The sequence below is a fragment of the Lonchura striata genome, chromosome 28 (assembly GCF_050655825.1).
Source record: "Lonchura striata isolate lonStrDom1 chromosome 28, ASM5065582v1, whole genome shotgun sequence".
In the NCBI taxonomy this organism is placed as follows: domain Eukaryota; kingdom Metazoa; phylum Chordata; class Aves; order Passeriformes; family Estrildidae; genus Lonchura; species Lonchura striata.
In genome coordinates this window covers 5,304,760-5,330,243 of record NC_140730.1, presented here as the reverse complement: position 1 = coordinate 5,330,243, position 25,484 = coordinate 5,304,760, and the positions used below count along the sequence as shown (strand labels likewise).

The window sequence follows — 25,484 nt, the reverse complement described above, 5'->3', positions numbered from 1 at the left end:
GGACCAGGACCTCTTTAGAGGAGAATCCCAGACTGGTTTGGGTTGGGAGGGACCTTAAATCTCATCCATGGGCAGGGACACCTTCCATAGCCCAAGTTGCTCCAAACCCCATGCAGCCTGGCCTTGGGCACTGCCAGGGATCCAGGGGCAGCCACAGCTGCTCTAGGAAACGTGTGGGATGTGACCCCTTGCCAGTGCCTGCCTGTCCTCCAGGATGGTGCCACAAGGACGGAGGACACTGTTCCCACTGACCCCAAGGAGAGGCAAACGCCCTTTGCCTCAGAGAATTTGGTTCTGGTGCAGCTCCAAGCTCAGATTCCTCAGGACCAAAGCAGATCCCAGCCCTGCGCTGGCTCTGTGGAGGCTCTGGCAGGAGCCCCCTGCCCAGGCCATCCCAATGTTATAAATGAAAATTTGCCCAGCCAAATTAAAATGAAAACCTTAAAATATTTATTTTGCAATCAAATTCTATCTAGCCAGCCACAAGGAAAGAACAGAGCCGAGCCCAGGATCAGCACCAGAAGTCAGCCTCAGCAGAGGTTTCCCTCTATGCCCACACGCCTCCATCCTAGCATGAGCGATTTTTAAAGGGAAAATTCAGCCTGAGGCCAAGATTTCAGCAATCAGTCTTTTCTTCCCTTCAGAGTCCATAGGTTAATAAGATTTTCTTTTTTGGTGATGAAGAAGAACAATTCAATGTCCGGAGTTGTTGAATCCCTTGATGGAATTTACGGGAACCTGCATTCACATGGATCTGCCCAAGGATTTCCATGATATCCATCTCGGCTTGTTTATGCCATGATCAGTGCCCCCGATCTCTCCAGACATGGCCCATCCCTGGCCGAGCCACATCCTTTTACTTATAAATTGGGTTCTAATATACACCAGGTTTTTTGCGAGGGTGTGTGTGTGGGGGGGTGTCGCTATAGGACACGTGAAAGCACAACTCGAGCCACTGCTATTTGCAAGGTAAAGAAGAAAGTTTTTTCTCTGAGTCTAACTTTTATACTTTTCCAAAGGTGACAGTGGATTGGAGAGTGAATGGGCCACCTCTCCAAAGACATTGGACAAACTACTAGTGTATTAAGTTTCTCTACCCCTATGAAGGAATGTAAAACAATATGTTGTTTATAGAAAATTGTGTGAGAAAGTTTTCTAACAGAATGTAAACTCAGAAGGCTTTAGAAAATCTTAAGAAGTATCTAATATTACATATTTCATACAAGGAATGGCCCGGATTATGTTCACTACACGTAACACCGAGCTCTGTGTCCCCGCAGTGGTGCTACAAGAGGGAGTGTGTGCCCTTCGGGACGCGGCCGGAGGGCGTGGACGGAGCCTGGGGGTCGTGGTCATCGTGGGGCGAGTGCAGCCGGACGTGCGGTGGCGGCGTGTCCTCGTCCGTGCGCCACTGCGACAGCCCCAGGTACGCGCGGGTGGCCCTGGCACTGTGCTCCTGTCACCATGTCTCTGTCATGTCTCTGTCACCATGGCCCTGTCACCGTGGCCCTGTCACCGTGGCCCTGTCACCATGGCCCTGGCACCATGGCCCTGGCACCATGGCCTTGTCACCATGGCTCTGTCACCGTGGCTCTGTCACCGTGGCCCTGTCACCGTGGCCCTGTCACCGTGGCTCTGTCACCATGGCTCTGTCACCATGGCTCTGTCACCGTGGCTCTGTCACCGTGGCCCTGTCACCGTGGCTCTGTCACCGTGGCTCTGTCATGTCTCTGTCACCATGGCTCTGTCACCGTGGCCCTGTCACCGTGTTCCTGTCACCGTGGCTCTGTCACCGTGGCCCTGTCACCGTGTCTCTGTCATGTCTCTGTCACCATGGCCCTGTCACCGTGGCTCTGTCACCGTGGCTCTGTCACCATGGCCCTGTCACCATGTCTCTGTCATGTCTCTGTCACCATGGCCCTGTCACCGTGGCTTTGTCATGTCTCTGTCACCATGGCTCCGTCACCATGGTTCTGTCACCGTGGCTCTGTCACCGTGGCCTTGTCACCATGGTTCTGTCATGTCTCTGTCATGTCTCTGTCACCGTGGCTCTGTCACCGTGGCCCTGCAGTGTCCCCAGCCCTCTGCCCGTGGGGAAGGCAAGTCCAGGTGCCTGTGATGCCTTGTGGAGGCTGACCTAGAACAGAGGCTGGATGGATGTGGAGTCTTAATTTCTTTTTGCCAGGGTCAGGATTAATTGCTCTTTCTTATTCAGACTCAGGTGTTTATTAGTTCTTATCTATCAGTCCTTCAGTCTCACAAACCCTGAGTTCTGCAGCACTTCACTTTAACAAGCTAAAAATTGAAGCCTCATCTCTCTCTCTACAAGGCCTTTTAAGGATAAATTGTCCAGTTAAGAAATTATACCTAAATTATTTTTACTTTTAACCCAATAACCAACCACCCATGGTCTGCAATGCAGACTTTTTATCCAATTACACAAAACCACCCAAACCCATGGAGAAGAAGGAGAAGAATGAAGAAGAAGAAGAAGAAGAAGGACCAGCCTCTGCCCTAAAACCTCAATCTTGTTTTATAGATGTTACTATATTCTAAACCCTTCAACTTGAGGTTTTCCACCCTGTGATATTCCACACTTCAATTCAAACTCCACACCCACAATCCCAGTTCTGTAATTCCATTCTGGAAGCTTCTCCATGGCCTCAGGTCAATGCAGTGTTCTCCTGGGGGTCAGTGCCTGGCAGCACAGAAAGGCTGAAATTCTCAGTGACCAGGCTCCAACAGGTGCAGTTAAAGTATAAAGCAGGGATTTATTGAAAGACTTCAATAGATCCACCTTGGGCAGCACAAGAGCCCAGCCAGGGCTGCACCCAAAATGAACCAAAATGGTCCCAAAATGCACAACTGCTCATGGGGTCTCTCACTTTTATAAGTTCTGCTCCATTTGCACGTTGGAGTTCATTGTCCAATTCCAGCTCCAGCCCATGTAGTCCCATCCTGCTTGTTCTTCTCTCTTCATTCCACGTTGTTTGTGCTCTTGGGCTGAGATTTGGATCATTTGTCCTTGGTCCCCAGCTGGAGCAGGAATTGTTTTGTCTCCCTGCTCTGTGCAGAGAGCTCAGCATCCCCTCATGTGAAGCCCAGACCCACCCACTAAAGCAGTACAGAACGTGAAAATTATAAAAGCTCAAACCTGAGGCATCACCTGTGCCTCCACACTCAGCTCCTTTATCAGCCTCTGCCTTCCCTCCTCAGAGCCCTGGAAGTGCCTGAGGCTTGGCAAGGAGTGAAACTGCAGAGAATGAGGCATAAAGCTGGCACAGATGGCACTGCCCTGAGGAGACAGGAAATTTCCCAGTTGGAGAATTGGCTCACCCACCAATTTCTGCCTTTTCCATCCATTTGGGATGGGTGGGGGGAGGAAAGGGAGGAGAGAAGGAAAAGCACCTTCGGGCCATTCCCAGTGGAGCAGGGACATTATCCTATTAAAAACCCCTGACAATAATCCACTTTTCCAGTGCCACCCCAGCCCTGTGCTTGTCCCTTCATGTCACCTGAGCATCAATGACAGCTGCTCTTTGGTCTGTCTGCATAAATTTGGACCTGCTTCCATTTCAGTAATGACTCCTGGAAGGTTTGGCAGGTTTTGAATGCCTTTGTCCAGCTCTGTGCTCTGCACCACACCCCAAACCCCCTGTGCAAAGCCCTCTGTGCACTCAGGGGGAGATTTTAGGGGCTGTGCCCAGCAAGGATCAGTCCTTGTAGTACAGCAGGGTTGGGAAAAGCCACCTGTGGCAAAAACCTGCCCTGAACATTGCCTGGAGCTGTTCAACACCTTCATTCCCTCTTCGGCAGGCCCACCATCGGAGGGAAGTACTGCCTGGGGGAGAGGAAACGCTACCGCTCCTGCAACACCGACGTGAGTGGGGACAGCGGGACTGGGAGGGAGGGAGGAGGGGGGATCAGCCCTGTCTAGGTTGGGATCAGCCCTGTCCAGGTTGGGATCAGCCCTGTCCGGGTTGGGATCAGCCCTGTCCAGGTTGGGATCAGCCCTGTCCAGGCTGGGATCAGCCCTGTCTGGGTTGGGATCAGCCCTGTCCAGGTTGGGATCAGCCTTGTCCAGGTTGGGATCAGCCCTGTCTGGGTTGGGATCAGCCCTGTCTAGGTTGGGATCAGCCTTGTCCAGGTGGGATGATCCCTCTCCGGTTGGGATGAGCCCTGTCTGGATTGGGTTGTGCCCTCTCCAGAAAGGATTAGCCCTGTCCACATGGGATCAGCCCTCTCCGGTTGGGATGAGCGAGCCCTGTCCAGAGGGGATGAGCCTTCTCCAACTGGGAGAAGCCCTCTCTGGGTGGGATGAGCCCTCCGTGGTTGGGATGAGCTGTGTCTCAGTGGGATGAGCCCTCTTCCAGCAGGATGAGCCCTTTTTGGATGGGATGAGCTCTGTCCAGGGGGCATGAGCCCTCTCCAAGTGGGATGAGCCCTCTCTGGTTGGGATGAACCCTGTCTGGGTTGGGTTGAGACCTCTCCAAATGAGATCAGCCCTGTCCGGGTGGGATGAACCTTCTCCAACTGGGATATGCCCTCACTGGGTGGGATCAGCCCTGTCCAGGTGGGATGAGCCCTCCCTGGGTAGGATGAGCCCTCTCTGGGTGGGATCAGCCCTGTCCAAGTGGGATGAGCCCTCTCTGGGTGGGATCAGCCCTGTCCAGGTGGGATGAGCCCTCTCTGGGTGGGATCAGCCCTGTCCAGGTGGGATGAGCCCTCTCCACACAGGTGCGGGGTGCTCTGTGCAGCCATGGGAGGAAGAGGAGGAGGGGGCAGGGCGGGCTGTGCCAGCAGCGATCCCACATTGGGGAATTCCGGGCAGGACCAGGCAGGTGTGGGAGCCAGCTCCAAGGGTGGGGGGGCTGCACGGACCTGCAGGGCTTCAGAATCCAGAGGGGCCCAAAGATAAGGAGGGAAAGGAGGGGAGATAGAGAATTCCAGCTCTGCTTCTCCCAGGCTGCACGGCTGCTCAGGAGAGGCTGGGTCAGACTCTGCTTCCCGGGGCTGAGGGTTAAACCTCAAAGATTTACAGAAAAAACTGTTCTGAGGGAATGCTCAGAGAATCTCGGCATCTGGGGAACTGCAGCTTCAACACCCATGGGCTGCTGGAGAGGGAAACAGATGGGTCCTGTTGCTTCTCTGGGTTTTGAAGGATTGCTCCCCAGGTGACAGATCAGGCAGAGCTCCTGGGGCCCCTCCTCGTGCTCTTGGTCTTCAAATTGTGTCCAGCTTTGCAGGAGGGACTGTCCTGCCACCGTGTAGCAGTGTCAGGGCTGGTGTCCCTGTCCCTGAGGGTCTGGTGGCAGTGCCCAATTGTCAGAGCTGATGTCCCTATCCCCAAGGGGCTGGTGGCAGTGCCCCATTGTCAGAGCTGATGTCCCTATCCCCAAAGGGCTGGTGGCAGTGCCCCATTGTCAGAGCTGATGTCCCTGTCCCTGAGGGGCTGGTGGCAGTTCCCCATTTCAGGGCTGATGTCCCTGTCCCTGAGGGGCTGGTGGCAGTGCCCAATTGTCAGAGCTGATGTCCCTGTCCCCAAGGGGCTGGTGGCAGTGCCCCATTGTCAGAGCTGATGTCCCTGTCCCCAAGGGGCTGGTGGCAGTCCCCATTTCAGGGCTGGTGTCCCTGTCCCCAAGGGGCTGGTGGCAGTCCCCATTTCAGGGCTGGTGTCCCTGTCCCCAAGGGGCTGGTGGCAGTGCCCAATTGTCAGAGCTGATGTCCCTGTCCCCAAGGGGCTGGTGGCAGTCCCCATTTCAGGGCTGGTGTCCCTGTCCCCAAGGGGCTGGTGGCAGTCCCCATTTCAGGGCTGGTGTCCCTGTCCCCAAGGGGCTGGTGGCAGTGCCTGGCTGTGCCCCTGCCCTCCGGGCAGCCAGGCCAGGCCGCCCCAGCCGCACAGTGACCAGTGGCTGTGTGACCACAGGACTGCCCGCCGGGCTCGCAGGACTTCCGAGAGCTGCAGTGCGCCGAGTTCGACAACGTGCCCTTCCGAGGGAAGTACTACACCTGGAAAACCTACCGGGGAGGTGAGGCGGGGCAGGGGCTGCTCGGGGCTGCTCTCCTTTGTTGCAGGGTGGTAGAAATGCTGCAGCCTTCTTCGAGGTGTCTCCTTCAGAAGCCACTGGAGTAAGGCAACGTTACAGGCTGGGGACGGTGTGGCAAAAGGGACCTGGGGGTGCTGGTCAACAGCAGGCTGGACATGAGCCAGCAGTGTGCCCTGGTGGCCCAGAAGGCCAATGGCTCCTGGCCTGGATCAGGAATGGTGTGGCCAGCAGGAGCAGGGAGGGCGTTCTGCCCCTGTACTTGGCCCTGTACAAGGCTGCACCTTGAGTGCTGTGTCCAGCTCTGGCCCCTCAGTTTGGGAAGCACATTGAGATCCTTGAATGTGTCCAAAGGAGGGCAAAGAGGCCGGTGAGGGGCTTGGAACACAAACCCTGTGAGGAATGACTGAGGGAGCTGGGGGTGCTCAGCCTGGAGAAATGGAGACTCAGGGGTGACCTTATCACTCTCCACAACTCCCTGAAAGGTGGCTGTGCTCAGGTGGGGTTGGGCTCTTTCTCCAGGAACTGACAGAACCAGAGGACACAGCCTCAAGCTGCCCCAGGGGAAATATAGGTTGGATATTTGGAAAAAGCCTTTTCCAGAAAGGGTGATAAAGTTTTGGAATGGCTGCCCAGGGAGGTGGTGGAGTCACCATCCCTGGATGTGTTTAACAAAGCCTGGATGTGGCACTGGGTACCAGGGTTGAGTTGAGGTATTGGGGCTGGGTTGGACTCGATGATCTTGGAGGTCTCTTCCAACCCAGTGATTCTGTGAATTCTGTGAGAACAGCCACTTCAAGTCCATGCACACACACACCACAGATAGCTCAGAGGAGGAAGGACAGGAAGGGTCTTTGTTTGATGTATTCCAGTGAAGGTTTATGGCATCCACCACGCCAAAGGGATCAGGGACAAACACTTGGCCATGTGCTCTGCACAAGGTTAAGTAGGGGTCAGTGGCCAATGGTCTGATGTCGGACTAAGCCCTGCTCTGACACAGAGATGGGGTAACTGAGAGGTGTTTTAAAAACTTTTATTCCATTTTCAGTCTCCTTTGAAGGGTGAGATAATACAGGTGTTATAAATCACACCATCACCATTAGAAGCCAACTATTTCCTAATTACAAAACACTGTAAGCATTTCTTGGCCTATCAGCTTTTACCACACTATGCTGTAGATGCCTTAAAGCAAATAATCTAAAATTATTCTTTGTGGGTCCTAATAGAATGTATTTTTTATAGTTTTGTTTCTTAAAAGTATTTAGGTTTTTTTGTAAGGTTATTTTTTGAAACTTGTTTCTAGTTTAATTTATCTTTCAACAATGTCTGTCCTATTCCATGGCAATTCTAAGTCAGCATTTCTTATCTCAAGGTTTGTGTATAGATGCACACTGTGTGAGGCTTCTGTCACGTTTTGAGAATTTTCTACCAAATCCATTTGCCACAGTCTGAGGTCAAGGTCATTGGCCTACAGGGAAGATGGGGCTGGCCACCAGGGATACCACAACCAATGAGAGAACAGGGAAAGGAGAAACCACAAGAGTTTGGAACATATGGGGAAAAGAACTGGGGTGGATCATAAGTCAGGTGCCCGATGGGGAGGAGACAGAGCAGGCAGGGAAAGCTTCCTGAGCAGGAGAAGGGATGGGATCTGGTGGATCCTTCAAAGAGCAGCACTTCCCTCTTCCTGAGGTCAGCCCTGGGTCCTGCAGAAGGGTCTGGAGGAGGCTCTGTGGCAGAAATCTCTCAATAATGAGGAGGAAGAGCTCATCTCCTTGGTGCAGTTAATGAACTGGACTGGGGAAATCCTTCCCAGCTGTGTAAACAAGCCCAGGTCCCAGCAGGGCTCCTGCAGCTGGAGCAGCTGGGCTGAGGCTGCAGGGGATGGATCAATAAAAATGTAATAAAACTGGGAGGCTGTAAAGTCACCCCAAGACCCCAGTGGATGTCAAGGTGGAAGACAACCCTGCAGGCTGGAGCTGCCCTGGCTCAGACCTCTCTCCTCCCCAGGCATGGCCCAGGGCTTGGCTGGCCAGCTGAACATCACCCCTGGGGTGTCATCTGTCCCTGATATGGGTTATTTGCTTTCATAAAGAGCCCCTTCCTCTCTCAGCTTCAGCTTCCTCTGCCCCAAAATACGTGATGAAACCTCTCCCCTCGTGGGAGGCTGGCAGTGCTGAGAGTGCCATGTTTTGAAGGGATCTGGGAGCTTCATCTCCTCTTCCCATGGTGGCTGTGGCTCATGAGAAGCATTTTTGTTTTGTTTACTCAAAGGGTGTCACTGTTGTCCCCTGAGGAACCTTGACGTGGGGGAAGTCAAGGAACTTCTCTCCAGTAAGACTGGGCTCTCTCTCAGAACTGGGGAGACCCGGTGCGTGTCCAGTACCTAAAGGGGGCAGGAAAGAGAATTTTAGCAAGGCCTGGAGGGACAGGACACAGGGAACGGCTCCCACTGCCAGAGGGCAGGGATGGATGGGATATTGGAAGGAATTGTTCCCTGGCAGGGTGGGCAGGTCCTGGCACAGGGTGCCCACCCTGGATCCCTGGCAGTGCCCAAGGCCAGGCTGGACAGGGCTGGGAGCAGCCTGGGACAGTGGGAGGTGTCCCTGCCGTGGCGGGTGGCACTGGGTGGGCTTTGAGGTCCTTTCCCACCCAAACCATCCTGTGACTCCATGATTTCAGCAGCAACAGGATCTCCATCCTCACATGCCTGGGGGGTTCTGTGATTTTTGGTGGCATTTGGGTGACAGGGGTACATCTTGGGGAGGTGGGGACATCCCTTGCAGCTCCACCTTTCCCATGTCATAGATCTGACCCCAGGGAACCCCTCCTGTCCTGCCCTTGCCACTGATATTCTGCTCCCAGGCTGTGTCCCCAGACTTTGGGGTGGCAGTGAGGGCTGCTCCTCACCTCCTGAGCCCTTCCAGCAGTGCCCAGAGGCCTCAGACATTCGGGGTGCCAGTCCCCCTCTCCCCATCAGCCCCTCAGGATCCCCCTTTACTGGCAGCCTCATCCCTGGGCATCCCTCCCTCCGGCTGGCAGGGAATCTGCTCCTCAGCTTGGTTCTGGGTGCTTTGTGAGCCCATCCTCACCACCCTGAGCCCCTTCGGCTGCTCAGCTCATCCCAAAAGGGAGGGTGGTTTGGTCTGGGAGTCCAGGGCTTCCCTCTGGCTGCCCTGGGACCCTGGCAGGGGTCAGGAACTCCCCTGGACAGAGCCCCCAGAGACACTGGCTGTGATCTCTGGCCATGGAAAAGAGTTTTCAATCTTACAGGATGAATTACAAGCTCTGAGTGTTTGATATCAGTAATAATTAAGTGTGTCACAGGTGCAAAAGTAAAATTTTAGGATTCTAGATTAGGGGTTCAAAGGACACAAGATGGAGGAAATTGGGTGTGTCTTGTCCTTTTTCTCCTTCTTCATGCCCTCCATGTCTCACTGTGGTGTTGGCATTTTTCTGTTGGTTCAGGCTGGGGACACACTGTCCAATGTAGGTGACAGATATTGGCACGTTCTTGTAAATGCAGCCCAGGGAGTTTCTGGTATTTAATGTTTGTCACATCCCACTGAGGGCAGAGCTCCACACGCTGCCCTGCAGGACAGAGCTGGGCAGGGCAGCAGAACATGTGAGAGATAAACAGAATAAACAACCTTGAAACAGCACAGACCAATTATGGCTTCTGCTTTGGCAGCGGGGCTGACAGACAGAGACTTTTACAATCTCAGGATCATCAATACCACAGATTCCGACAGTTTGAGGGTTCCTTGCTTCACCATATTTCTTTGGGAAATACGCACCCAGCCTGCAGGCAAGGAGTGCCCCAAAAGCTTGGAGGATTTGGGTCACCAATCCTGCGGGCATTTGGGAAGGGAAGGAGCTGGACAGCAGCTCCCGGAGGTCGGGGCTGTTTTCCTGGCGCTGATTTCCAGCGATCCCGCAGCCCAGACCTCGGGATGGGGAGGCAAAGCCCCGGAGAGGAGCGCTGAGCTCAGCAGTCCGCACATCCCTCCTGGAATGCGGATTTCATTGTTTGTTTACTTTGCTTTGTTCGCTGCCTTCTTCATTTTGCTCTTGGCCCATTCGGGAGTTCGCGGAGAGCCATGGGAGGAGCGGGAGCTTGAGGAAACCAGGAGATTGCTCGTCAGAAATTGTAATAAGGCTTAATTCCTCCATGGGAGAGGGCAAGCAGGAGGAACAAAACATCCTCGGAGGCATCAGCTGAAAACATTCTATTTTAATAGCTCTGTTAAACGTGCAAGGGAGGAACCAGGCAGACCCCAAGTGAAGGGAGGGGGTCAGAATCTGCCTGGCTGGGGTTTTCCTCCCTCCAGGACAGCTCCTGGAGCCCAGCGAGGGCTGGAGCTGTGCCAGGCCTTGGCATGGAGCTCAGGGAAAGGTTCTTCCCCCCGAGGGTGCTGGCACTGCCCAGGCTCCCCAGGGAATGGTCCCGGCCCCGAGGCTGCCAGAGCTGCAGGAGCGTTTGGACAGCGCTCTCAGGGCTGCTCAGGGTGGGGTGTTGGGGGGTCTGGGCTGGATTTGATCCCTGGGGGTCTCTCCAAACTCAGGATGTTCTGGGATTCCATAATTGTGTTTACAGCATCCCCTGGGCCAGCTCAGCGGTGCCATCACTCTGTGGGAGCCGCTCCTCTCCCACCTCCAGGGATTCCGAGGCACCTTGTGCTGCTCCAGAGGATCTTGCTGTGCTCAGCGCTGCTGCCATGGGGACACTGGGGCCACCTGAACAAGGACAAGGACCTGCCCAGGCCACCAGGGCACCTCTTGGCCAAGGACACTGCAGCTCCTGGGCAGCGGTGCCAGTCTCCTTCCCTCTGGCGACCTGGCTGCCCAGGGCAAATCCTGCCTGGAATTTGTCCCCAGGGAGGCTCTGGGGACAGTTCCGAGCTTGGGAGCAGTGGCAGTCAGGACATGGGGACCAATGCAGGGTCACCCCTCTGGGCCTCCTGCACGCTCCCTCCCCTGTTCCTCTTCCCTGGCACTTTTATGGGCAGGAATCCCCATGTGAAGGCCTGTCCCAAGTAAGGAGAGCCAGCAGGGATTCACCCCTGAGGCCTTTTTGGGCTACCTAAAAACAGGCTGTGTGAGAAATGGATTTGTAGAAATAAGTAGCAGTTCCATTTATATATAAATATTTTTTTTTTAATTTATTTGTATAATATATACAATATTGTATATAGAATATACTTATTCTATAAACATATACTATAAATATTATCTATTTAAATACTAATATATCTATTTATAGAAAGCAAATAAATATACAAAATATACACTAAATAAACAAAATATACAATATAATATATAATATATAGCAATAATAATATACATATATAATATACAAAATATATATCAATAATAATATACATATATAATATAAAAGATAAATTATAATAAACAAAATACACAATAAAAGATACAAAATTTATAAATAATGTATATATTTATTGAATATATAATTTTTATATTTATTTATTTATTTATGGAATAAAAAGCAGTTCTGGTTATTGAAGAGCCTTCAGGTTCATTTGGGGCAGATGAAGCCCCCCAGGGACTACACCCTGGACCTGACCACAGGTCACAGGTTTGCACACTTCTATAAGTTTGGTCCATTTGCATATTGGGGGTTAATTTCCCAAATACAGCTTCTGGTAATGAAGTCATTTACCCCAAATTTGCTCCCCCCAACTTGTTTTTGTTTCCATCTCTCGGGCCTGAGGCAGTGAGGTGTCCTTGATTGCCAGGCCTGGAGAGGAATTGTTGTGTCTGCCCAAAATGGGACAGCAGCAGCTCACAATGAATTCTGAGTTTACAGTTCTACACTAAAGAGCCGCAGGATTACAAACAGATGAAAAATATAAAAGCTAAAACCCTAAGATGAGGTTGAGCAAAGCATGACATGTCTTTAATTTTTTTTTAATAGCTCATTTGCAGACCCTAATCTTTCAACTTTTAGGCACTTTTCAAATAGCACACAGGCAAAATGGAAAGAAAATCCTCCAGTTTTAATCAGAAACTCTGAGACAGGACAAATTGAAGGACAATTTTCACTGATACCTTGGGGCAAGGCAGCATCCCACATGGAGCAGTGGGACCACAGGACCCCAGTGCCAGCTCCCAGCTCTCAGCGGTGTCAGGATCTGAGGTATTGATGATTTTGAGATTGTAGAAAGTCTCTGTCTGTCAGCCCCCTGCCAAAGCAGAAGCCAGAATTGGTCTGTGCTGGTTTCCAGGTTGTTTATTCTGTTGATCTCTCACTTGTTCTGCTGCCCTGCCCAGCTCTGTCCTGCAGGGCAGCGTGTGGGGCTCTGCCCTCAGTGGGATGTGACAAACATTAAATACCAGAAACTCCCTGGGCTGCATTTACAAGAACGTGCCAATATCTGTCACCCACGTTGGACAGTGTGTCCCCAGCCTGAACCAACAGAAAAATGCCAACACCACAGTGAGACATGGAGGGCATGAAGAAGGAGAAAAAGGACAAGGCACACCCAATTTCCTCCATCTTGTCCTCTTTGGACCCCTCATCTAGAATCCTAAAATTCTACTTTTGCACCTGTGACACACTTAATTATTACTGATATCAAAGACTCAGAGCTGGTAATTCATCCTGTAAGATTGAAAACTCTTTTCCATGGCCAGAGATCACAGCCAGTGTCTCTGGGGGCTCTGTCCAGGGGGTTCCTGACCCCTGCCAGGGTCCCAGGGCAGCCAGAGGGAAGCTCTGGATTCTCACAGGGGGTGGCTGCTGAGCTCTCCCTGCTTCTCCAGGAGCTTGCCCAGGCATCCTGCTCCAGAAAATGCCTCCAGGCTGCTGAATTCCCCTCTCCTGTCTCCTCCTGCTCCTCCCTCTCCCAGCTTGGCTCTCTCTTCCCCCCAGCTGCGCTCCAGGCACAGCTGGGCCCCCTCCCCTCCCTCTGCCCCTTTGATGTTCTGTACGAGTTTCCAGCTTTGCACATTCCCATTCCTCCCATCCAAGGTGCTTCCCAGCCCTGGCACAGGGATCAGGAGCTGGGTGGTGCCTCCAGGGGGGAACTGCCAGAGCTCAGGCACCTCTGCCAGGCTCCTGCTGGGTCTCCTGGGATGCTCAGGAAAGGCAGCAAACGCCACAAGCCACAGCAGGGTTTGAGAAAATCCAGAGGCAGGAGCCAGGGAATGCTCTGCTGGAGCCACATCCTGCTCCCAGGCACTTCATCCAGATAGCCAGGTGCTGTTCCTGGGGTGAAGGTTGTTGGGAAATATGGGAAATGTAGAAATTTCAGCTGTAACTTGAAGATCTTTCTTCAACCTCACTCTGCTGTCATCATCACCTTTGCTGGGAAGGATTCACCTCAGACAGAAAGGAATGGTTTCCCTGGCCCAGAAACTTGGTTGTTCTGCTCTGGCAGCTGAAAAATCCTTGGAAAGGTAACTCAGGAGCTGCTGCCTCAGTTTCCCTGTTGGTAAAGTGGGCAGAAGGGTTTTACAATGCCTGAAGTGCCAGGAGTGCCCCGGGTAAGAACAAACCACTTTGTTTCCTTGCCTGTCACACCCAGCCCACGTTGTCAGGCTGTGCAGGAGGGGCAGTGTCCCCACAGTGGTCTGTGTCCAGCTCCAGGGCCTGGCTCCCTCCTCCTGGGGCATCCTCCTGGTTCTCCACATCCTTTCTTACAGGAATAAATCACACGAGCTCCAATTTCCTCATGGTTGAAAAAAACCCATTCTTTATTCACACAACTCCTTTTTATCCAGTTTTACAGACCTCACGTGTGACTCCAATTAGTCAGCAGCTTTCTTGCCAATTACTTTTATTGATTAGTAACAAGTTGTTATTCTGTATTGATTGGTCACTCAAACCCCTGTGTGTATGTGCAGGGAAAGTTGTGAGAGATAGTTCTCATTTTTCTATCTAAAAACAGTTTATAAGGTGCTGGTTGTTTTTTATCCAGGAACAGACTGTTATCTTAACGAAATGCTCACACCAGGATTGCTTTCACATGGGAACTTGCAAAGTGCTGGCTTTGCCACCAATTCCAGGAGAGCAGGCTTGATTTTATGAAGCCTTTATGATTTTTTTTTTTTACCTTTTGAAGACGTTTGAAGCTGTGCTCCTTCCCCAGGGGGTGTCAAGGCCTGTTCCCTCAACTGCCTGGCCGAGGGCTTCAACTTCTACACGGAGCGGGCGGCGGCCGTGGTGGACGGGACCCCGTGCAGGCAGGACTCCAACGACATCTGTGTCAACGGGGAGTGCAAGGTGGGACAGGGACAGAGCTGGGCAGGGGGACAGGGACAGAGCTGGCAGGGGGACAGGGACAGAGCCCTGGGGCAGGGGGACAGGGACAGAGCTGGGCAGGGGGACAGGGACAGAGCTGGCAGGGGGACAGGGACAGAGCCCTGGGGCAGGGGGACAGGGACAGAGCTGGCAGGGAGGAAAAGGACAGAGCCCTGGGGCAGGGGGACAGGGACAGAGCTGGGCAGGGGGACAGGGACAGAGCTGGCAGGGGGACAGGGACAGAGCCCTGGGGCAGGGGGACAGGGACAGAGCTGGCAGGGGGACAGGGACAGAGCCCTGGGGCAGGGGGACAGGGACAGAGCTGGCAGGGAGGAAAAGGACAGAGCCCTGGGGCAGGGGGACAGGGACAGAGCTGGGCAGGGGGACAGGGACAGAGCTGGCAGGAGGACAGGGACAGAGCTGGGCAGGGGGGAAAAGAACAGACCCCTGGGGCAGGGGGTACAGGGACAGACCCAAAGCAGAGGGGACAAGGACAAGGACAAACTTGGGCAGAGGGGACAAGGACGGATCCTTGGGTAGGGGGGGACAAGGACAGACCCCCAAGCAGAGGAGACAGGAACACACCCCTGGGCAGAGGGGACAGGGACAGATCCCTGGGGCAGAGAGGACAAGGACAGACCCACAGGCAGAGGGGACAGGGACAAACCTGGGCAGAGGGGACAAGGACAGACCCCGGGCAGAGGGGACAGGGATGGACTCACAGGCAGGGGGGACAAGGACAGATCCCTGGGCAGGGGGACAAGGACAGACACAAAGCAGAGGGGACAAGGGCAGATGCAAAGAAGAGGGACAAGGGAGGACCCCCAAGCAGAGGAGACAAGAACAGACTCTTGGGCAGAGGGGACACAGACAGACCCCCGGGATAGGGGGACAAGGACAGATCCCTGGGTAGGGGGGACAAGGGCAGACCCCCAAGCAGGGGACAAGAAGAGACCCTCGGGCAGGTGAGCACTGCCCTCAAACTGCTCACACAGATGTGGGATGGGTGGAGGGTTAAGAGAGCTGGGGGTGCTCCCCTGGAGAGGAGAAGCTCCAGGAGAGCTCAGAGCCCCTGGCAGGGCCTGAAGGGGCTCCAGGAGAGATGGAGAGGGACTGGGGACAAGGATGGAGGGACAGGACACAGGGAATGGCTCCCAGTGCCAGAGGGCAGGGCTGGATGGGAGATTGGGCAGGAATTGTTCCCTGGCAGGGTGGGCAGGCCCTGGCACAGGGTGCCCACCCTGGATCCCTGGCAGTGCCCAAGGCCAGGCTGGACAGGGCTGGGAGCAGCCTGGGACAGTGGGAGGTGTCCCTGCCATGGCAGGGTGGCACTGGATGGGCTTTGACTTCCCTTCTAACCCAAACCATTCTGTGATTCCATGATTTCTCTGCCTGGACACCCAGTGGGAGCAGGAACATTCCCATCCAGCCTGCATTCCCTGCCTCACAGATGGATCTCTGCACTCCCAGCCCCTTGGATGTTTCCCTTGCAGTGGGATCTGGGGGGAGCTGTAAAAGTCAATTCTAAGGAAGTGCTGTGGGAGAGGTCAGCAGACAGACAGACAGTCTGACTGACTGTGTGTCTGTCTGTCTCCCTTCCTCTATCTCTGGGATCTGTTTGTCTCCACGGGGCTGTGGAACAAAGGGGGATCACACCCGAGGGAGCCACAGCTGTGCTGGTGTCCCTGGTGCCACCCCACGGGTGGTGGCAGGGGGACAGAGGCCACATCAGCTGCAGGGACAGGGCTTTCCCTGGGCTCCAGCCAAGCTCTGCTTTATCCCAGCCTTGGAGAGACCCTCCCGGGAGAGGGCAGGCAGAGGTGGTGGTGCTGAGGTGTTTGGGGCACTGTGGGGACAGCAGGGAGGGCAGGGCCCCTCCAGGCCAGCTCATTCTGCTGCTCCTCCCGCAGCACGTGGGCTGTGACCGGGTGCTGGGCTCCGACGCCAAGGAGGACAAGTGCCGGGTCTGTGGGGGAGATGGCAGCTCCTGCGAGACCATCGAGGGCGTCTTCAACCAGTCCCTGCCCGAGGGAGGTAGGGAACAAACAGCCTGCTCACCCTGAATCCCTGCCCCACCTCAGCTGCCCCTGGGGACAGGCAGGGACAAATCCCAGAGCTGAATCCCAAGGGGTAGGGCCAGGCTAGGAGGCAGCAAATCCCTCCTGCCCACCAGCCAAGCTGTGCCCAGTCTCTGGCACAGAGCTCCAAGCCCCTTCCTGCTCTCCAGGGCTGATCCCAGCTCCACAGCACGTTCCCAGCACAGCCAGTGCCACCACAAGAGCCCACCGTGCAAACCCGCTGCACTTTGGTGTCGCTGTCGAGGCAGGACGGGAATGAATAGACTTGACTTAGAAGGCTGCTGAGAGTAAAACTCCTGTTTATTCAAAATACCCTGCTCTTTTATACAGAGCTCTGCAAGGACCAAATCCATTGGTTCTGAAGTGAAAACAACTCAAAGCATTGGTGCAAAGTGCTTGATGCACAGTGATAGAACTTAACTATAAACAAGGTGAACAACAAGAGAGATAAAGAATTATTTACATTCTCTCCAGCTCTTTCCCAGGCTCCTGCCTGGCTAGAAACTCTCAGTTTCTTTCTTTGACTGAATCCGAGTCACACACTTTGGTGCACAAAATGCTTTTTCCATCATTTCCCCATGGATAAGGGGGTGGCTCACGCTCCCATCCAGCCCAGGGCAGCTCTGGCTCTGGGACTGGAGGATGAAGATGCTGCTCACCTGCTTGTCCCACAGGTTACGAGGAGGTGATCCAGATCCCCAAGGGCTCCGTCCACATCGACATCCGGGAGCTGAACCTCTCCATCAACTACCTGGGTGAGCTGGGGCTGGGGTGCTGGAACCCCAGCCAGGCCCTGCCATTCCCTGGCATTAACAGGCTCTGGGCAAGGCCTGGTGAGGAGAACTTGCCACGGCAGCTGGGAATGGGGATGTGGGGCAGGGGAAGTGTGGGCTGTGTGTCTCCAGTGTCCCTGTCCTTCGTTAGCATCACAGCCCTGAGCAAACCCCACGTCCTCAGCTCCTGGCACTGCCTGTGGCTCCCTGGCATCCCCCCTCTGCCACCCTGGGGATTAAAAATGCTCATGTTTTCCTCAGGCTTGGTTTTCCAGCCTTGCTCAGTCCTGCTTTCACAATGAGGATTTTCTTTCCCCTTTTTCCCTCCCTGTCCTCTGAGCCATGCAGGGCAGGGTGTTCTCCCTGGATGCTGCCGGGTGCCAGTAGGGTTCTCCTGGCAGCATCCCTCCCCTGGCATCAGAGGTGCCTCCATCCCTCCCTGCCCAGGGCGTGGGGACTCCTTTCAGGATTTCTGCTGCCCACAGGCTCTGCCACTTTGGGATCCCTGCGGGCATCCAGATGGGGGGAGCATCCTCTGTGTGATTTATTAAAAAAATACGGCTATTGATCTAGTACCTGATGTTTCCCCCCCCTCTCAGCCCCCTAAATTATCAGGATAGCCCAGAGATCTGAGGCTGTGAGAGGAGGAATATCAGGAGATGGCAAAGATTCCCAAAAGAGGCTCTTACCCCAGATATGTTGGTTCAGCTCTCTTTATTCTGCGATGTCCACGTGGAGAGCAGGGCAAAAGAGCACGAACAGGAAATGTCAGGGGTCTGTACAGACTTTGGACAGGGTGGGCTTCCCTGGCTCTACACCAGCCCTGTCAGGGCAGGAAGGAGGGTCCAGGGTTCTCTGATCAGAGTCACAGGGGTCCCGGGGAATGGGGAACAGAATGCCCATGAGCTCAATGTAACAGTACCAATATCCAACTGTGAAGGACAAAAACTCTCTAACAGTTTAAAGTTAGAAAGTGTGTGTTTATTGCGTGTGGGATCACTCCTAAATACACACCGTGGCTTCCAGGTGATTCCAGAGTCCTTTTACCCATACAAGTATTGAATACCCAAAATACAAATACATATTCATAATTTTGGTACATCCCATTCCCCGCTTCGCATGCTAATCACTCCAAAAGCCATTCAGCATGCGTGGTTTGTTCCTTGAAATGGGTCGGTGTCCCTTTCATGCGGAGGGGTCCCAAAATGAGGAAGTAAATGAAGTCTTCCTTGTTCTGACCTTTCTACCTTTTCAATGCAAATATGACAAATGAACTCTTGGTAGAACTCCCATTCCTTGTCTTCAGTTGGTTTCAGAACAGAGGAGCCCCACAATTGTCTTATGTTCTTAAAACTCTTTGTCAGTTTGTGTATTCTTCATTATAAACCCAGCTAACACAACATTGTGCTGACGAGCAATCAGTTATTAGTTAACTACTAACCCTTAACTTCATCAAGGCCCACTCGCTTATTTTCATTAACTCTAGTAAGGCTAAAACCTTAGCTCCTCCAAAATCTCCAAATTCCTTAAAACTGACGTTTCGCGTGTCCCGGGCGCGATGGGGCCGGCCGGGCAGCGGCGCCCGGAGCGCGGCAGGAGCGAGCGCTCGGCTCCCCCTCTAGCGACTCTCCCGGGCAAGCACAGCCCGGCTCGGGCCCCGGCAGCTCCGGCAGCCCCGGCCAGCGTGCCCAGCCGTGTTCGAGCCTGCTTTTGTGGCCGCAGCTGGCCCGCAGCGCAGGGAGGTGCTGGGCAGCTGAGCCCGCAGCGCGGCTCCATCGCTCCATCCCTGCTGGCGGCTCTGTGCCCACCCCGGTGCCATCCCCGCTGTCCTTGCCATGCCCTGAGCCCGGCAGGGGAGCAGTACCTGGCTGAAGCTGGCCCAGGTGCCTCGAGCCTCTGTGCTGAGCCACCTCCCCTGTCGTGGCAGCGCTGCGAGGGGACAGTGGGGAATATTTCATCAACGGGAAGCTCTCCATCGATCCCCCCCGGCGCTTCGACATCGCCGGCACCACCTTCCACTACAGGAGGTCTCCTGAGGAGCCTGAGTCGCTGGAGGCTTTGGGACCCACCAACATCACCCTCTTTGTCATGGTTGGTAACTTCGTGCCCCTCCCGGTGCGGTCCTAGTCGGGCTAGAAGGATCTTGCTGTGGCTACCTGGGGACTGGAGCTGATCAGCCCCTGCTGTGGCTGTTGGGAGTAGAGGGACACAGAGAGCAGAGGTAAATTGGGCTAAATTGACACAATAAATCCCAGAATTAATCAGCTTGGAAAAGCCCTTTGAGACCATCGAGTCCAAGCTGTGACCTGGCACCGCCTTGTCAGCCAGACCACGGCACCGAGTGCCACATCCAGCCTTGCAAGAGTCACCCCAGGTGGGACAGGAGCCCACAGTCCCTGCCTGCTGTGTCCACTGGGCACTCTCAGATCTCCCTCCCTAATTCTCAGGCCTCCTGCCCTAATCTGTCAGGTTTTGGGATGACTCCACCCTTAAGTGCCTGGGAGCTCATTCTCTGATCCAGCACCACTGGTGGCTGCCCTGGAAGGGGGCAGGGGACGATTGCAGCTGCCCTGGCTGGTAGAGGGGCTGTGGGATGCCACCTGGCTGGTCACCGTGGTGGCACTGATGTCCTGGGGGTGCCTTTCCTGCAGGTGCTGGTGCGGACGGAGCCACAGGGGATCCGCTACAAGTTCAACGCTCCCGTGGGCAGGGATGGCTCCAGCCTGTACTCCTGGCACTACACCCCGTGGACCAAGTGCTCCGTGCTGTGTGCAGGGGGTGAGCTCTGATGCTGGGCTGTTTTGGGGGGACATGTGGGACCTCCCCCCGTGCTGTGTCTGGGTCTCTGCTTGGCTCTGAGGAGCTCTGGGGTCTTTACACAGCCCCACCCTGCACTCAGCCAGGTGGGAGTTGTGTCAAGCAGTGCCAGGGCAAAGAACCCGGGTGCCATCTTCAGCTGGGCCACAAGTATGGGTGGAAGGACCTTAAAGATCAAATTTTTCCACCCTCTGCCATGGCAGAAAAACCTTCCACTGTCCCAGGCTGCTCCAATTCATCCAGCCTGGCCTTGGGCACTGGCAGGGATCCAGGGGCAGCCACAGCTGCTCTGGGCACCCTGTGCCAGGGCCTGCCCACCCTGCCAGGGAACAATTCCTGCCCAATCTCCCATCCAGCCCTGCCCTCTGGCAGTGGAAAGCCATTCCCTGTGTCCTGTCTCTCCATCCATTTTCAAACCCATTTACTTGTGCAATTCATGCAATCATAGAATGGCTTTAGCTTGGAAGGGACCTTAAATCTCATCCAGTGCCACCCCTGCCATGGCAGGGACACCTTCAACCGTCCCAGGCTGCTCCCAGCCCTGTCCAGCCTGGCCTTGGCACTGCCAGGGATGGAGCAAGGACAGGTTGGCTGATCACAGCCCCTGAGGCCTCAGCTCTGCAGCCTGTGAACTGAAACACCCCTGGTGTTCCCTGAATCCTTGGACTGGTTCCCATGGGGATTGGCACACAGGCTGGGCCATGTCTCAGGGCTCTGGAGAGCCTGTGTGGGAGGGCTGAGCTGGAATTCAGAAGAGAATGGCTCAGTAATGCTCCCTGTTTAAAGCTCAGGGCTTGTCTTCCATGCCAGACCTCAATCAAGAGCTGTCCCTCCTTGTTCCTGTTATTCCCCAAGTGCTGCCCAGGAAAGCCACAAGACCAAGGTCAGAACAGGCTCACAAGACCTTGGTTAGAAGGCCAAGGTTGGAACAGCTTCATTTGAGCATGAGATCCCTGGAATGCTGTGATCCTCCATCCTCTGGCATGTCCTACCCTGGCTGATGAATCCCAGAACCATCGAGGTTGGAAAACCCTCCAGGGCCACCGAGTCCTGCTCCCCACCTTGTCACCCACAGTGCCACATCCAGGCATCGACACCAACATTCCACACCATCCATTTGTTCTGGAGATGTCAGAGAAGTCCTTGGTTATGAATGGAGGAATAAATTCATGCTCGATGTGCAGAGACAAGAGGTTGTTTTGTCACATCAGCCCATGGCAGCAGAGCTGTGGGGCTGGCACCCAGGACCTGCCTCTGCTCCAGCCTCAGTGATGCCTTGTGCAGGCTGACCTAGAACAGAGGCTGGACAGAGCTAAAGAATAAACCAGGAATTTATTAAAAGGCATCAATGGATCCACCTTGGGCAGCACAATCCAAAATGGCTACAAAAATGGACAACTGGTCATGGGGTCTCTCACTTTTAAATGTTCTGCTCCATTTACATATTGGAGATCATTGTCCAATTACAGCTTTAGTTTATGAAGTCCCATCCTTATTTTTCTCTCTTCATTCCATGTTGTTGATGCTCTTGGGCTGAGATTTGGATCATTTGTCCTTGGTGCCCAGCTGGAGCAGGAATTGTTTTGTCTCCCTGCTCTGTGCAGAGAGCTCAGCATCCCCTCATGTGAAGCCCAGACCCACCCACTAAAGCAGCACAGAACCTGAAAATGATAAAAGCTCAAACCTGAGGCCTCACAGCCTCCTCCTCCCTTTCCCCCTTCCCTCTTTTTCCTGGGCAGGCAGCCAGATCCAGTCTGTGGTGTGCAGGAAACTCTCTGATGGCTCAACTGTCCCCAACCATTTCTGCAGCGCCGACACCAAAGTCCCCGAGCGCCAGAGGAGCTGCAACACCGAGCCCTGTCCCCCGGCGTGAGTACAGTGTGGCAAAGGAACTCTGAGAGAATTTTAGAATTTAACAGAAAGTTTCTGTCGTTTGTATTTGGACATAAACTTTGAGATAAGAAATGTTGATTTAGGAGATCAATGTTTCTTTGGAGAAATAGAACGAAGAAAGATAAACCTACAAAGAGTAATTTTAGATAATAATAATTTTATTAATTTTAGATATTAATAGCTTTAGAGAATTTTAGATAATAATATTAGGATATTAGGATAATATTATAATATTATAGTATTATAGTATTAATATTTGTATTATAGTATTAATATTATAGTATTATAGTATTAATATTATAGTATTATATAATATCATTAATAATATTAACAATTTTAGATAAGAATAGATTTAAAGCATTTACAATATAGTGTAGCAAAAACTCAAAACCCAAGAAATTTATAACATATTATAATTAAGAAATAGTTAACTTCTAATTATAATAGTGTAAATTATAACATCTGTATTGTCTCACCTTTCATATGAGACTAAAAAGATAAAAAATATATTTTTTTAAATTACAATAATTTAATCTAAATTTTTAAAATTTAATTTAAAATTTACATGTTTGAAGTGCCTCTCATTTACCCCATCTCTAAGTCAATAAAAGACTTCATCCAACATGCAGGGAGCTGTGGGGGAAAACCAGAGTGAGCAAGTGAAATTCCCCCCTGGCTGCCTTTCCCAAGTCACAGCCCCACTGGTGTCACTGCAGCTCTGCTGGGGGAGTTTCTCCTCTGTGTCCCAGGATCTCAGTGGGTCCCTCAGGGATTGTGCCAGCCCCTCCTGAAGGGGAAGGGCAGATGTGCAGTGGCTCAGGCAGAGCTGCCTGCCAGGCTGTGCCTGGAGGAGCTCCAGGGCTGTGGGACCAGCCCAGTCCATCCCAGCCCAGCCCAGCCCAGCCCAGCCCAGCCCAGCCCAGCCCAGTCCATCCCAGCCCAGCCCGGCCCAGCCCGGCCCAGCCCAGCCCAGCCCAGCCCAGCCCGGCCCAACCCAACCCAGCCCAGCCCGGCCCAGCCCAGCCCAGCCCAGCCCAGCCCAGCCCAGCCCAGGCTGTCCCTCCCAGCTCTGCTGTTGCCCCTCTCCAGCTGGGCCATTGGGAACTGGTCCGAGTGCAGCCGGAGCTGCAACGAGGGCGTCCGGACCCGCAGCGTCTTCTGCAAGAGGAAGATCTCTGCCAGCGAGGAGAAAACCCTGGATGACGCCTCCTGCACGCAGCCACGGCCAAAGATGCTGGAGCCCTGCAACAACCAAACGTGTCCTCCTGAGTGGGTGGCCCTGGACTGGTCAGAGGCGAGTGCCAAGGAGGGACACGGAGCTGGGGAAGGTCTGAGGAGCGGCTGAGGGCACTTGGCTCGTTCAGCTGGAGCACAGGAGATGAGGGGAGGCTCCTCGGGGCTGCAGCTCCTCCCGAGGGGAGGCAGAGGGGCAGGGGCTGAGCTCTGCTCTGGGACAGCTCCTGGAGCCCAGCGAGGGCTGGAGCTGTGCCAGGCCTTGGCATGGAGCTCAGGGAAAGGTTCTTCCCCCCGAGGGTGCTGGCACTGCCCAGGCTCCCCAGGGAATGGTCCCGGCCCCGAGGCTGCCAGAGCTGCAGGAGCGTTTGGACAGCGCTCTCAGGGCTGCTCAGGGTGGGGCTGTTGGGGGGTCTGGGCAGGGACAGGGGCTGGGCTGATGATCCCTGGGGGTCCCTCCCAGCTCAGGATATTCTGGTTCCATGGTTGAGACCATCCCTCCCCTCTCTGAGGGCGCTGCTCCCTAGGAGCACAGTGCCCATCACCAGTGACAGCCACGGAGAGCTCAGTGTGGGAATGTGGCAGCTCAGGAGCCAGGAAATTTGGGAGCAGCAGGGCTGGGGAGCCAGAGCTGCCTCTGTCCCCTCCTTGACCGTGTCCCCTGTCCCTGCAGTGCACCCCGAGCTGTGGGCCCGGCTTCCGCCACCGCATCGTCCTGTGCAAGAGCGGCGACCACAGCGTGACCCTGCCCACCTCGCAGTGCCACGAGGCTGCCAAGCCCCCCACCAGCATGAGGTGCAACCTGCGGCGCTGCCCCCCACCCCGCTGGGTCACCGGCGAGTGGGGAGAGGTAGGGACAGCCGTCCCCACGGGGGAATTGCAGCAGGAGCCTCCCCAGGCCTTCAAATCCTGCCCTGCAGGACACCTTTATGGGCCAGCAGAAGCCTGGGTGGCCACCACAGCTATCCAGGGACCCGTGGCAGTGTTCTTTGTCCCCTTTTCGGCTCATTTGTGATGGTGCTGGTGCCCCAAGGACAGAACAGACCCTGGGGGTGTGCCAGGACCCCACAGGAGTTGTGGAAGGGTCCCTGTGGTGGCTGGGGGTCAGCAGGGCAGTGGCTGCAGAGGTGGGCTGGCCCTCCTGCCAAGCAGGGCCACTGCTGGTCCCCCCAGAGCCCCACGGGGTGACCCTGGCAGTCCTCCCTGCCCTGAGCACCCCTGGAGCTGCAGGGGGGTGCAGGAGACCTGGCAAAGGCCAGTGATTTAGGGCTGGATGTGGGATCCTCGCCGAGCCCTGGAGAATCAAACCAAGCATTTTTTGGGATGCAGGGCAGCATCACTCGCTCGTGCCGGGGAGGGAAGGGACACCCCCCTCCAGCACCCTTGGCACCCCCTGCCCCGCCTGTGCCCGCTGCTGTCGCGGTCCCAGGGCCGTGGTGGCCGCGGCAGCTCCCTGCGTGCTGTGCCCACAGTGCTCTGCCCAGTGTGGCCTCGGGCAGCAGAGGAGATCCGTGCAGTGCCTGGCGCACACCGGGCAGCCGGCCATGGACTGCGTGGAGGCCCTGCAGCCCCCAGGGATGCAGCAGTGCGAGAGCAAGTGCGAGTCGGGGCCCACGGACAACCCCGAAGGTGAGGGGGCTCTGCAGAGGGGACACGTGTCCCACTGGGGACAGGGACATGGGAGCTGGCACAGCACCAGCTGGGCTCTAGGGTGGGGAGATCCCAGCCCTGGAAGTGTCCAGGTTGGGCAATGGGGTTTGGAGCAGCCTGGGGTAGTGGGAGGTGTCCCTGCTCATGGCAGGAGGTGGAAAAATTTGATCATTAAGGTTCTTCCACCCATACCTGTGGCCCAGCTGAAGATGGCACCCGGGTTCTTTGCCCTGGCACTGCCTGACACAACTCTCACCTGGCTGAGTGCAGGGTGGGGCTGTGTAGAGACCCCAGAGCTCCTCAGAGCCAAGAAGAAACCCAGACACAGCATGGGGGAGTCCCACATGTCCCCCCGAAGCAGCCCAGCATCAGCACATGGTCCACGGGGTGTAGTGCCAGGAGGCAAGAGGGGTCTCTGCAGAGGGGACACGTGTCATTGGGGACAGGGACATGGCAGCTAGAGTTGGGCTCTAGGGTGGGAGACCCCATCCCTGGAAGTGTCCAAGGCTGGGTTGGACATTGGGGTTTGGAGCAACCTGGGGTAGTGGGAGGTGTCCCTGCCCGTATCAGGGTGGCACTTGATGGCTTTAAGGTCCCTTCCAACCCAAACCATTCTGTTGAAAATGTGGCCATTCTATGGCTCTGGTCCCCTCTGGTCCCGGGCCAACCTGGTGTGCCATGACCCTGAGAAATGAGGGAACTCCACCTTGAGAAATGCACCCTGGTAAAG

General features: G+C 54.7%; 1 protein-coding gene across 1 annotated transcript in view; it reads left to right on the top strand.

The window, feature by feature from the left end:
• Nucleotides 1-25,484, top strand: part of ADAMTS10 (ADAM metallopeptidase with thrombospondin type 1 motif 10) — an 82,569-nt gene that overhangs the window by 55,303 nt on the left and 1,782 nt on the right. The window contains exons 13-24 of the mRNA XM_085562552.1: nucleotides 1,281-1,426; nucleotides 3,817-3,880; nucleotides 5,927-6,029; nucleotides 14,159-14,292; nucleotides 16,221-16,344; nucleotides 17,063-17,143; nucleotides 19,089-19,252; nucleotides 19,813-19,939; nucleotides 21,718-21,847; nucleotides 22,961-23,165; nucleotides 23,778-23,954; nucleotides 24,577-24,733. Of these exons, the coding sequence (XP_085418678.1) occupies nucleotides 1,281-1,426; nucleotides 3,817-3,880; nucleotides 5,927-6,029; nucleotides 14,159-14,292; nucleotides 16,221-16,344; nucleotides 17,063-17,143; nucleotides 19,089-19,252; nucleotides 19,813-19,939; nucleotides 21,718-21,847; nucleotides 22,961-23,165; nucleotides 23,778-23,954; nucleotides 24,577-24,733 (1,612 nt within the window). The remainder of the gene's footprint in view (nucleotides 1-1,280; nucleotides 1,427-3,816; nucleotides 3,881-5,926; nucleotides 6,030-14,158; nucleotides 14,293-16,220; nucleotides 16,345-17,062; nucleotides 17,144-19,088; nucleotides 19,253-19,812; nucleotides 19,940-21,717; nucleotides 21,848-22,960; nucleotides 23,166-23,777; nucleotides 23,955-24,576; nucleotides 24,734-25,484) is intronic.